The sequence below is a fragment of the Pleurodeles waltl genome, chromosome 7, assembly GCF_031143425.1.
Source record: "Pleurodeles waltl isolate 20211129_DDA chromosome 7, aPleWal1.hap1.20221129, whole genome shotgun sequence".
Classification (NCBI taxonomy): Eukaryota; Metazoa; Chordata; class Amphibia; order Caudata; family Salamandridae; genus Pleurodeles; species Pleurodeles waltl.
Window position 1 is genome coordinate 731636706 of NC_090446.1, and position 13592 is coordinate 731650297.

Sequence of the window (13592 nt, forward strand, 5' to 3'; positions counted from 1 at the left end):
GGAGTTGGAATAGTAAATTATTCTGCTCCAAAGTCCAGCGCTTTCCCGAAGGAATGTTGCTGTAATGATATGATTGGTAAAGGAATGCATGTTAAAGACACATCCATTGTAATGACTGAGTAGAAACGGCATGTGCTGTAAAGGCACGTGTTCTTCAGACATACAACTGTTACCATATGCAATAGATGCGAAGGTCTATGAAGTTGTGCTATTTTCTGCTTGAAGATCAGGAATCCCCTACCTCGAAGGAATTTTCTGATCAGGTAGTTTTTGTAGCAATTTTCTGAAAAGGTGTAGTACATAGACAAGTGTGTGTTTGTATGTGTAAATCAGAAGAAGAATTTGTGTGCAAAATGTTTCTCATACTAACCAAACCGTACAAGAATGTCAGACTGCAAAACGCCACCTAATGAAGCAATAGGTAATGGGAGGTTGTCTTACAAAGACTCCTCGTTGAATTTGCCAATGGGTTAAAATCGTCTAACTTACTTGGTCATTCCTGGGCTTTTTAGCTGTATACATTTTTTTAACACTACCTCTTGCACATGACATGAAACAATGTGTCTTACACTTGATGGGATTACGTCATTAATAACTCACCAGTCCATTTTCAGATTTTGTTTTCACGTCAAGCTTTATTAAACCAAAACCTAAAAAAAAGACAAAAAAGGGACATGTTCAAATGGTTAATGTAAAATCTTAGTTTCTTGTTTACAGCTGCCCTGTAGCTGCTGAATTCAATGCATTTTTCTGATATTGTTTTTCAAAGTTGCGTGTACAGTAAAATAAAGATTTAATCACAGGAGAAGTTCTTATTTTCATTTGTCCCTATATTATGTAACGATTTATCTGCCCTGATGTCAATCAGTGGGTCATTTCAAGCTACCACGAACAGGTGTCTTCAGCCATCTTTCTGCATGTCCGATTAGCTTTCAGAAGTAAAGGCAACAAGGTTCTGCCTGTCTGTGAATCTAACAATGACCCTTTAAAGAGTAAACATTTCGATTTCAAATAATTTTCACCCTGCAATGAAGTTTTGATTCTTTACTCATTCCCTTAAGAGAAATGTTTGAAAGGCCCGATATCATGTGGTCTACTGTTATAAACGGAGGCATTCAAGGCCAGGTTTCTAAACAAAAGAGCAACAAAAGTAGATTTTGAAAAATCCATTGTTCCTTGAGCGCAGGAAACCATGTCAATGTCTATCAAAAACATGATTTAGTCTTATCGCTTCAAACATTAAGTCTTGAGAAATGCTGAATTCCAAAAAGAACGAAAAATAGAAATTTGGTTTGCAACCGCATTATCTCAGACCTTGACCAGAACCTACCCAAATGAATGCTGACATCGAGCACAAGAACCTCATTAGAGATATTTGCATTCCACTGGCTTACCCTGTGGTGCTGGAACAATTTTAACAGTGGGGGTGCTGCCATCATTGTTATTGTATGTTGTATCCAAGTGTCACACAAAAGACAAGTGGAGCAAATGTACCACGCCCCTTCAGCAGGTGAGTAGTAAGGGTGTGGTATGTACCCGGTGGTGCATTTGGGAGCTGTAGTGAGGCACTGCTCTGTCATTTGCAGATAACACAATTTCTGTTGAAATGGCTACGAAAATGTTAATGGAAAAACTGTCTCACTGATAAAGTATATGTTGCACAAACAATAATGTTTGGAAATTTAGTTCCAGCAATTATTGATCGTTTGCACATCACTAAGTAAAGTGTCTTAATTTGTTTTGATCTTATTCAAATCTTTTTTTTCCAATCCCACTTCAGAATTACAAAAATACACAACTTTGGCAACATGACCTAATAATTCTAGGCTAGAAAGAGGTGAATGAATTTAAGAGAATGAATAGTTGAGAAGCGTGTATGGGATTTCTGCCATGTTTAAGTGTAAGCGTAAATAAGTCTACTGAATAGAATGCTACGGAGAGGCTTGACCAGAATGGACGTCTCAAATTAGGCCCTTCAGCCTGGCATTTGTCTGGTGCCAATATATACATTTTGTGAAGTCGCTAGGAGTCAGGTACTAGTGAGGCAGTCTATTACACAGAATTTTGTGTTCCTGGAAAACAGTTTTGGAAACCCAGTACTCTCAACTATTTCCACTTGGTGAATTTCTGTCTCTACTGTCTGTCCACACCGTTTTCATTGTCACTAGATTCATCTTGGCCATGTTCATCAGTGGTAAGTATAACTGCATCACTGCTCCAAAAGCAGCATTGGCATCATTCCGTGGGTTTGCTGTTTCCCATCTTTGGATAGTCTCATCAGTGCATAAAATGTTAAGAACTGCACAGATAGTAGAATATGTTTGTTGGAAGTTTTAGAATATATGTAATCTGTCACTGCCCCCACATTTCCCAATGTAGCGATGCCTGTCCGGCTAAACAGCGCCAAGTCTGCAGTCCATTCGTCTATCTATGTTCACATAGTCGGTTAGAACCTATAACGATAAGTCATGCGTAACCCACTTTTGTATTAAACATGAGCAGTACTCTGCGTCAGCAGAATTTAATAACGTCCAGTTGCTTGGGGGAGTTGTCATGTTTACTCTTGTCTGTAAATAACAGTGTCAGTATTAGACTATCACTGTGTACAGTGAGCACGCACTATACTTTTGAATTGTCAGGCCCTGATAACCGTCTGGCTAACCTTTGGAGCTGGGCAGCCAAGTAACAGTTCAAATTCAGGGACACCCAGCCTGCTACACGACATAGGTTGTTGTGACAGAAGTAATGAAATTCTGTGTCTGCGTCCCCACCATAACTTACACATCAATATACTATTAACTTAGTCAAACAGACGCTCTGTCATGGTAGTGAAAAACTGAAGACACTGTCGTAGGACTGTCAGATCAGTCAGTGCCCCTCTACCGAGGGCTGTGAATGGGTAGTCCGCTCACAAGGTGCAGGGTTTTAAGAATTTTGTGTAAGGTATTCCGTATGTCATCACTCCCTGAACTTGTGCAAGCTGCAGGATTTTTTTCTAGTCTTGAACAGAAGGCATGTGTGGAAGAACAGAATAAGAATTTGACTTCAGCAGGATTAAACGTATGCCATGTGTCCATTGTTAGGCAGTTGGTGAATTCTATGGGTATCTTGGCTCTAAGCTATGTTTGGCAAGGAAGGAAAACACCCATCCTTCTCCACACTCAAGACACTGTCAAAAGTCTTGTCTGAACAACACTGGGGTTCGTAAAAGTGAGAGCACACGGGCTTGTTACTGACTGCAGGAACTCTGCTTATGAAACTTATCTACAAATGATTGTGAATAGCTGTCCGTCTAATAGACCAAATACTATTCTAAATCTACCTTCTGGATCTACTTTTATCACATTGGCTACAAAAGGAATTACATTTCTGATGCATAATCAGTGCCCTTCTGGGATGAAATGAACATGTGGTGCAAAAAGCTTACTTTTACCCCTTTCAGGCCCTCTACTTCAGCCAAGTACCTCTCTTAAATAGAGGCCATGCTAAAGCTCTACCTGTGTAAATAGGTGTGCATCGTATACCTTTTCGGCAGGATCCCTAGTCCTCTCATATTCCAGGTTAAAATCATGTATGTTTCTATTGTAGGCATTCGTGTGTACTCCATTTGTGCCAATCATTATGATACTTCGTACTACTCAGGCTCATCTACAGGTGACAGTTTCCTGCATTAAATTATGTTCTTGCCGCCTAGCTCTCTGTGTGCATGCAAACATGGCAACTAAGTAACACTTACGTAAAAAATAACTGTTACTTTACTTCTTCTCCATGATGAAGCTTGAAACTATCTGGTCCTAGTAAAACATAACCTATCATGATAGACAAGGAACTTTTGGGACCTTGAATGCATGAGGGTAGTAGCCATACAGATAAAGGAACCACCGTCAGTCACTGGTGTTACAGCTAATTTGCGAGAAGCCACCTTATCATAGCTACCCAATGTGTTATGCATCTCTACTAGTGCCTAGAACCATGTTCAATATTTATGCAATATCACAGAATTTAGCTGCCTCTGAGCCTTTGATTACTTGTCGGTCATTAGTCTCCATCCGCTGAATCTTCTATCCATTGCCCTTTTCGAGGACTCTATCACATTGATCAAAGCTCACAGACCATTTTTCTGCCAATACTCTTGCCACATGTAAATGCGTGAAGAAGTATAGGTCTTTACCATTTTAATTTTTCTGGAAAGACCTAATACATATTTCAGCCCTGCTGATCTGAGGTATCTCTTAACCTCAATCCTAGATCCTCACTTTCAATACCATTCTCCACTTTTCAAATTGAATGATCAGAAGGGCCTAAGGTTCCGACTTCCACATGCGCTCACAGTGATCTACCCAAGTGCGGCCATTCCTATGCGTGTCTTCTCTCACTTTCGCAGGGACTATCTTCCTCCAGTCCCTGGCTCAGCACCTTGCATCCCAGGCTCCACCAGTACCAGCTCCAATTGGCCACACTTATTGTTCCACCAGTACCAGCTCCAACTGGCCACACGTATTGTTCCAGGACTCAACTCAGCAGTCTAGTTTGTGCCTGCAATGTTTCAGATTCCAGCCTGCCAGTTTTAGGTCTTAAGATGTCAACAGTGACAAGCTTTGTCAGGATGCAAGTGAGGTGAAGGGATCTTCGTGGAAATGCATCTATTCAGCCACCTTGCAAGGCAACATCTACCCACACTTGAGTCTTATAACCCATGAATTTTGTTTTTTACTGTATGCTTACATGCAGGGTCCTTGCCTCACTGTTGTAAAGACAAGAAAGTATTGATTCTAAAAAACAAACATGATACCCCTATTTAGATTTAGGAGCAAGACTCATTGTTTTAGAATTGTAAAACTTCAAGGTATAGGAGGTAGCTTTTAGTTGGTTCTGGAGAGTGAGCCAAAGAAGCTTGTGCAGATCTACGACAAAGGCTGGCTGAGCTAGGGAGAAAGGTGTGTGTGGCATGTGCTTATTTAAGAGCGATATTGAGGTCCTGTAAACTGCTTTCAGTACCAGGAACACAAAAAGAAGAAATGATGGACGGAATGTGGAACATTATTAAACATTCACCCCCAGTCACAAATCGTTTTTTGCTTGCCACACCATTCCAGTTGGGATCCAGCTATATGCAAATCAGTCTTCACCCTGCTCCCCATAGGAACAGGCCAGCCCAAACTGCCAGTCCCTTCCTGTTCCGGAAACAAACATCCAGGGAACAGTTTTGGTGTATCACTCCACATCAGCTAGGCTAGCTTGAATCCAGTGCCACAGAAGGCACAGGACCCACATCTGGGCATCCCCTTTCCACTTGGGGTGACAAGCACCAAAATCCCCCCACAACAAAAAAAAAGGATGATGCACGGAATGCTGAACAATGTCAAACATTAACTCCCAGATGTGCCTAAATCCATCATTTCTTTGCTCGCCAAGCCATTCCAGTTTGAACCCATCCATATGCAAATCAGTTTAGATCCTGCTCCATATGTAAATAATCCAGACACCGATACACCAAAACCGGTCCTAGATGCCTGTTCCCAGTCCAGAGAGGACCTGGCCTGGCAGTTCAGGCTGAACGGTTTCCAAGGGAAGCAGGGTCAAGACTTATTTGCATATGGCTGGGTGCAAACTGGGGTGGCATGGTGGGTAAAAAAAAAAAAAAGAAACGATGAACTGGGTTGCAGCTCGAGCGATCGCCACTGGCAGAGATTAATTCAAGCATTTCATCCATCACCTTGTTGTTTTTTCAGTAGTAGGGTGAGCAGCATGTACTGTATCACAATGGTTCCCAACCTTTTCACTTCTGTGGACCCCCATTTTATCAATACTGGAGCCCGGGGACCCCCACTGAATCATTATTGGAACCGGGGGACCACCACTGAGTCAATACTGATAGCTGGGACCTAATATTATTACATTTTTTAAGCAGCTGCGGACCCCCTAAAGAGGCTTCGCGGGCCCCCAGGGGTCCCCGGCCCACAGGCTGGGAACCACTGCTGTATCATGTGTCTAAGTTACAGCCACTCTGCCTGGTTTAGGCGAGATTTGTTCCGTGTGAGCAGATCTCAAAGGTCATGGGTTTTGTTTAAGAGAGTGAATACATACTAGAGAAGTTAGCACGTTGTTAGAATAGTCTAGTCTGGTCATAACCAGAGCTGTAACCACATGGATGGAACTACGGCATATTTTTGGGATATTGAAGAGGTAGATTGTATCTGCTGTGAGGTAAATAATGAACGACTTCAGTCACATGCTGGAATCACACTGAACCCATACATTCATAGGAGAGAGGGAGAGTGTCAAGGTGATGGCAGGATCACAGGGAAGGAGCAGGCCATGGGGCAGATGAGGAAAGGTAATTTATGGTGTCCATCTTTGAAGGGGTGAGCAAAAAGGAGTGGAGAGCCACCAGTTTCTAAAGACACTGGGAGACAGCTGCAGAATTTTAGCTTGGAAAAGAGGGATGGCACCATTAGTGTTGTAAAACAACCTCAGATTTTCCCTCGCGGAAAACAAACATTTTTGATCAAGTAAACTGGGATCTTGTCATTCAGTAACACCCTTCACTAGTACAGAACAGCGCCAACAAATAGTTTCCCACCCTCCTCCATACAAGAAACAGAGTTTTGAAAAAGTAAAAAAAAAATACCATATCCTTTTGTGAAAACATCTCTGGCAGCTTTTCCTAGGTCAACATAGGTCGGAGGGACGGCCATTGTCTGCCAAAAGAAGAAAAAAAATAAAACATTTACGTCAGAAAAGATTTCTTCCTGAACAAGAAACCTGCACACTTGAAGTGTTATTCAATATCATACTTTTTTTAAATAAGCGTGAAACAAGAAATCTGGAATACAAATATTGTAATGCTGTCAATGATACTTTTAGAGGAAATAATCATAAATTTAGTGCTAACATGTTCCTACCGTATTACGAATGTGATTTTTTTGTTGGAAATCCTTTTATTAAACTCGTAACAGACTAACAAGAGAATTAAAACTAATCAACTGCAAAACTGTTAATGCCTTTTTGAAATTCAATAAAAAGTAAAGCCATTTAGATATTATGAACAGAAGTAGAATATTAACAGTCCAATAGTCGGTTGTATTGTGAAGTGACTGCATAATAATCAAAAGTAAAGTTAACATTTGTTTTAAATTACATGAACAAAACCAGGAAGGGTTATAAAACGTAATTCCATCTAACATGTTAAACCATAAACAGATGAAAGCATAATCTCATACGTTACTTTCCCATTGGCAATTCTTTTTTTGTTAGTCACACTGTGTTGGCACAAAAAGTTCTCCTTTATGGCTCTGAAGTGTGCATCCCTGCTCTGACGCTCTCATGTAGTGGGTCTGAATATGTGTGATTTTTAATCGCAGCGTACAAGACATTAATGTGTGTATGATGAGGGCCTGTCTAGAAAAGGACTGAGAATCCGAATGGGGCTCTTTGATAAGGAGGATCAAATGTGCTCCTGTTTTCTAAGCAGGATTCCCATTTGCTCATTAGGATGGGGAAGACTGAAAATGGAGTTAGCAATTGATTATACCTGAGAATGGGACTTTTCCTTGTTGCCTGTACCATGAGCGCACCCTACTGGTCTCGACCATTTAAAAATTGTCTGTCAGTCCCTCATAACCTGGTCCTTCGCCTCATCCCTCGGGAACATTGAAGTTGCATGTATATTCATCCTATGTTTGGATAGTAGGGAAAATGGAAGTTTGCAATGTTTTGCCACAAGTTTAAAGAGTGTAAGGAAAATCATAATTTCACAAACTCAGTTTTTATTTCTGATGGACACTTATGAAGAGAAGATTTTTGCTCGTAGACTAATATGTTCATTAAAATTGATAGGTATCTCAGTCCAAAAATCGTTCCGAATCAAAGAAATTGTATTAATTTCAAAACACTACATTAAAATGCGGCTACAGTATTTTGGGCCAATTCCATTCAGTGAGCAGATTTTGGGGCAAGCAGAATTAATATAAAGTGTTATTAATAGACTAACTTCTTTTTACAGTGTGTTTACATCTATTTTCATGAATGTATTAAAACCGTAAATGCAATACGATTTATCAGTCCAAAGTGCACTGACACACGAGTCCAGCGGTTATGCAGAGCATCCCAACAATGTGTAGTGAACGACACACTTTTTTTGTTTTCGGTTACATTGGGTAACCCTAAACGGCGTTTTCAATGCGTGCTAACGCGTTCACAAGCAATTGCAACATTTTCCCCCGAGGAAGGGCTTACGCCCGAAACGCATTGTGGGTAATATCGCCATTACCTTTGGCGGCACAATTACAATATGGGAACATTATTATGTTTGGAGAAAAACTGTAATTATGATTACGAGTTGCTTAAAAAAAACTATCAATAAATATATATTTTTACTCTGATAAACGACTGATGAACTTGAGCAAATTAGCAAATATAGTTTTTTTCCCCCCAGCGGTACCCAGCAGTATATTCTAAATTATTTTTCTAAGCAATTAATGTTTACCCAGACACAGCAAGCTTTTCAACTTGCTGAAACTCTATTTATTACAGCTATAAACAACAACAAATTAAGGTGTCATTGGAAAGAGGGGGACCGCTGATTTATGTTTACTGCTCCGAGTACTAACGGGCCACGCCCTCTTATCTGTCTTCGGGTGCTCCTTTGTCATCTTTAGTGAGTTTAGAAGATGACAAAGGTGTCATAACATCCACATCTGTCAACTTCCAACCACTTAACTTTGGTCGCCACCATGATGTCTCATTTGAGTAAAAACCCGACCTTTGACCTTCTCCACATTTCCACGAGACCGGTGTGCAGTTTCCTACTCACAGTAGCTCATTCATTCTCAGTGTCTTTTCGAGGCACATGTACAAACTCGCTCTCCCCAGCCCTCGCTCACTCAGAGTACTTGGGACCTTCCCCACCCGCACCTGGTGGGGTTCAAGACGAGGGGTGTCTCGGCCGTAAAGCTATCTGTGAATGGAAAGTGCCACAGCCTTTTCAACTCTGCCTGTTCCACCCTGCCGATGCTCTACTGCTTTCCAACTCGCTATCAACTCATCAATTTTCGTACAAAAGGCAAATATCGATCTATAAATACAGGTGAAACAGTATTCTTTATAGGACTGACAGGTTTGAAGCATAAAAAAGTGTTATTTGGCAGCAAAACTACCCCTTTCAACTATTTGCATGAAAATTGGATTTGCACCTGATGCTTAATTCACTAAAGTAGTTCAAAGTTGAAAAACAAGAGACGCCGTCAACTGGGTACAAACCTACACGAAGGCCTGGACCACAAAGTGTTACTCGCGCACTGGTCCCTTCGAGAGGGCCCAATTAGGACTTGCAGATTTGTCACGCCAAGGTAGCTGGATGCAAATCACAAAAGACCTTCTGTGTTCGTGGCGCCAGCAGGCTCGTGATTTGACAAGACAGCCCAGCTCATTCTGTTAGATCAGGAACCGAGTCAATGCGGTCGAGTCCTGGGGTAGAGTGTTTGCTGGGACGGTTTTTTGAGCGGTGTGAGCGGCTCGCCGTGCAGAAGCATGCGCTCAGTTAACTGGGTGGGTGCAGTACAAAAGCAGATGGAGCCAGTGGTCTCGAGTGTGGAGACATCCATCTTTCTGCTACGACCACATGGAATATTTTGTTTCGGGCACAACACCATGCTGTTCAAAACAGAGACGAGTCCTTTTAAGTCCTGGTCATTTTAAACTGGCGTTTGTGCGCTCTAAACGTCGGGGCGTGACTTTTAACAAAGAGGTTCAGTGTACTTAGAAACAGGAAAACGCCCTGTCCTCTCCAAACCATGGGCACACCCCACGAAACATTTTACGCATTAGGCAGATCTCCAAGTTGTCTTTTCATGTTTCATGCAAGAACAAACTGGTATGTGCGGAAATTAAAAAGAATGTTGCTCCGACAGTTGGATTTAACCAGAAAAGGGGTGGGTAGAAACGTTTGTGAATGTGTCAAGTAAGTACCCGATTTATTTGGCTCGAGCCACCGGTGTGATTACAGCGTTAACAGAACAGCGACTTCAAATTATGATAAGCCAAGTGCATTAAACTTCTTTTTTTAAATACACCTTTGCTGTCGAGGCTCCTTGAGAAACCAACTGTAGAAACTGACCTTTACACTGCAAAAAAAAAAGAAAAAAAGAAATGAGGCGAGACTGCTTCGGTTGGCATGCCTCTGCTTCACAATGCCAAGCATTCGAATTGAAGCCTGCAGCTTTGGTTTTCCCGGTTGTCCCGACAAACCATGGTTCTCGTTTTCATGGGGTCGGGGCAAGAAGTAGGCCACTGCACCGCAGAGGCACACTGAGGGTCCACTGAGAGTCATAGCGTGCTCTACAGCCATAAGCTGATAACTGGGACAGACAAACGGACGGATAGATGGATGGATGGCTTTCATACGAGAATGATGCAATATTAACACCAATAAGGAGCCATGCTTACTAATGCAAAATCAATCCCACCAGGTCCACGAGGGTCAAGCCAATTGAACACACAACTGATATACCACTTAGCTGAACTATGCTCAGAAGAACAGACAATAACAACACGGAAGGCATAAACGGGATGATACCTGGAGACTCAGCAGCATACTGTAAATATGAGAAACAGGGGTTTACTGCACAGATGATACACTTGTTTAACCAGTTCCAGTAAAAATCAAATCTGCCTCTAGTAGAGTCGTCTGGATTCGCTTGGTGAATTGAAGTGGACGAGAAAAGCATGAATAAAGTTTGTCGCAGGTCAAATGATTGGCTGTTCGGAAATTACCCTTTACCCCCCTTACACCAATGACAAGACAATTGATCACTTTTTCGCTTCAACATTTACATTTAATAAATATCACTCATTGTAGTAACATAATCTAATATACTTAACAGAAACAAAGGCTGAAGAAACAACTTATTTATTATTTGAAAGAGTTACTATCACTTTTTATTACATGGTAGCTGTCGTACATTTTAATATGCCATAAGTGCGCCGGGTATTCCCAGACGTGGGTCCCGGGCTCACTATGCCACTGGATTCAAGCTAGCCTGGCTGATGAAGGGTGAAACCCTGAAACCGGTCCCAGGATGCTTGTTTACAGTCCAGAAAGGACCTGGCCTGGCAGTTCCGGCTGGACTGTTCCCATGAGGAACAGGGTCAAGACTGATTTGCATATGGCTGGGTCCAAACTGGGGTGGCATGGTGAGCAAAAGAACGATGGATTAAACCCAGATCTGTGACTGGGGGTGACTGTTTGATTGGTTCCGAATTCCGCCCATCATTTGTGTTTTGCTTTGCTATTGCCGCCATAAGTGCGCCGGGTATGCCCAGACGTGGGTCCCGGGCTCCCTCTGCCACTGGATTCAAGCTAGCCTGGCTGATGAAGGGTGAAACCCTGAAACCGGTCCCAGGATGCTTGTTTCCGGTCCAGGAAGGACCTGGCCTGGCAGTTCAGGCTGGACTGTTCCCATGAGGAAAAGGGTCAAGACTGATTTGCATATGGCTGGGTCCAAACTGGGATGGCATGGTGAGCAAAAGAACAATGGATTAAACCCAGATCTGTGACTGGGGGTGAATGTTTGATTGGTTCCGCATTCCGTCCATCATTTGTGTTTTGCTTTGTACATTTTACATGCCACAGCGATCGATGACTTGGCTCGTGCTTAAGCTCTTAGTGCTAAGGCAGACCTCTGGCTTAGCTTAATATGCAAGTGTCAACAATCTCCAATAGTATGCCGCTGTGGGTGCCCCAAAGAATCCCACATTAGCAGGTGATAGGGAATTTCGACCAGAAGAAAAGTAGGATGTTCTTTTGTACAACAGTATACTGCGGAGATGGCAGTGGCCAAAGGGTGCCAAAACATGCAGAATTAACTGGACTGAAGATATCCAGGAAAAAAGTGGCCAAGGGAAGCTGTGGTGAGCACAAGTAACAGTACGACTGCTGGGTGATGAACACCAAGGGCAATGGCAGCTGGCCTGGGTTGCTTTTGACATTGGCTGAATTACAGATCTCCGAAGAGAATGTAGATAGTAAAACAAAAATATTCCAAGAATTGGTTCAATTCTGAATACCTGTGAGATACAGGTGAATGGTACAGGCTTGGTTACAGATACCCAGGGTTGGCAGCTGGTAATGCCGATCTTATCCAGTAGAAATGTCCTTTGGGTAACAGGCTTGTTTTGGGAAAAGACCAATAGATTGACAGTAGATGCTAGTCAGCACTAAGAGGGGTCTGTGGCAAACCTTCTCCCTGTCCTTTTACCCAAAAGGTTTAGGGCAGTGGATCTTTTTCAACTCTGTGTAAGCACATGACCAGTACTGGCAAGAATGGCAACTTTCACCCACAGCAGGACTTTGGACAGGAGTGTGGAATTTAATAAAATATCTACCTGTCCATGTGACAAGTTGCTTTATAAATCTACTTGTCCTGTAAAAAAAATCTACTTGTCCCTTTGGTGCTATGTAGTGCAACGACAACTTATGGAAGCAATCTCATTATATAGGAGCTCTGATAATAGCCTCTCTGATTAAGCCAGGGAAAATATTATAATACAAGTTTGTTTTTATTAAAAAATATCTCTCTCTATCCATCGTGTTAGCTTTCTTCAAGGTGAGTGATATTAATCTAGCTTTCTTCAAGGTGAGTGATAGTAATCTGAGCTTTCAAGAGAAGCGTAACTGCACACAAAGTAGTTTTGTTCAGTGCCAGGAACTACTGTGGCAGTGTGTGCTTTCTGAGACTAGAAACATTTTGCCAATGTTTGTTACAACAGTGAGGGCTCAACAGCTCCCACAACAGTAACGTTTTACAAAATCCATGTCAAAACAAGATATGCACTGACAAAACCAAACGACTGCCCACAATATCCAACCTATTGGATTTGCCAATGCTTTTTATGTTCAGGTTTCCCATAATCTTGTTGAAACTGGTTGTACTGATTTTCCATTATGAATTTTTTTTTGAAAGACTAGAATGCATCAACACATTTTACTAAATGATGTTTCAAAGAAATAGTATCTAAAATTTAATGTTAATTTAGCAAAACAGTTTTTCCCCCTAGTGGTATTTTCTGTGAACATTTTATTTTGAAAGCAAGGAAGCGTGCCGCACGCTTTCAAGCTTCTGAACATATTTGCATCTAATCAGAGAGCCTCCTGGGAACATTATATGTAGCTTCATATTCTTTAACTTTGCAAATGTGTGTGTACACATCTACTAAAACCACTGTCAGTAGTGCAGGCTGACCTTGCAACTTGATTTAGCGCCCCACCCTAATAATAAAGGCTTTGCATTAGTGAACCATTAACAGAAGTTCGACCATATGGACACAAATATTACCTCAACTGCAGACAATTCCCTTCCCTTCTTCATAATGTGTTACTGTAAACTGGTAGCCAAAGGGTTTCTGTTGTATTGAGTTGGGCCTACTTATCTGAAGGACAAAATAAACATGAAAATGTGTTTTCCTTGACCCCAAACAATATGTACAGGGCATCGGGCTATAAGAATTCCACACCCCTGTTTGGAGAAGTGTGATAAAGAGTGATAAAGAGTCTCTCTTGATCAGCATGACCTTCATTAGTTAACCACGCAGTG

General features: G+C 41.8%; 1 protein-coding gene across 1 annotated transcript in view; it reads right to left on the reverse strand.

Moving 5' to 3' along the window:
• VDAC1 (voltage dependent anion channel 1) overlaps positions 1-13592 on the reverse strand; it is a 116102-nt gene that overhangs the window by 64068 nt on the left and 38442 nt on the right. The window contains exons 2-3 of the mRNA XM_069199201.1: positions 6632-6701; positions 601-650 (exon numbers count right to left, since the gene is read on the reverse strand). Of these exons, the coding sequence (XP_069055302.1) occupies positions 601-650; positions 6632-6698 (117 nt within the window). The 5' untranslated portion in view covers positions 6699-6701. The remainder of the gene's footprint in view (positions 1-600; positions 651-6631; positions 6702-13592) is intronic.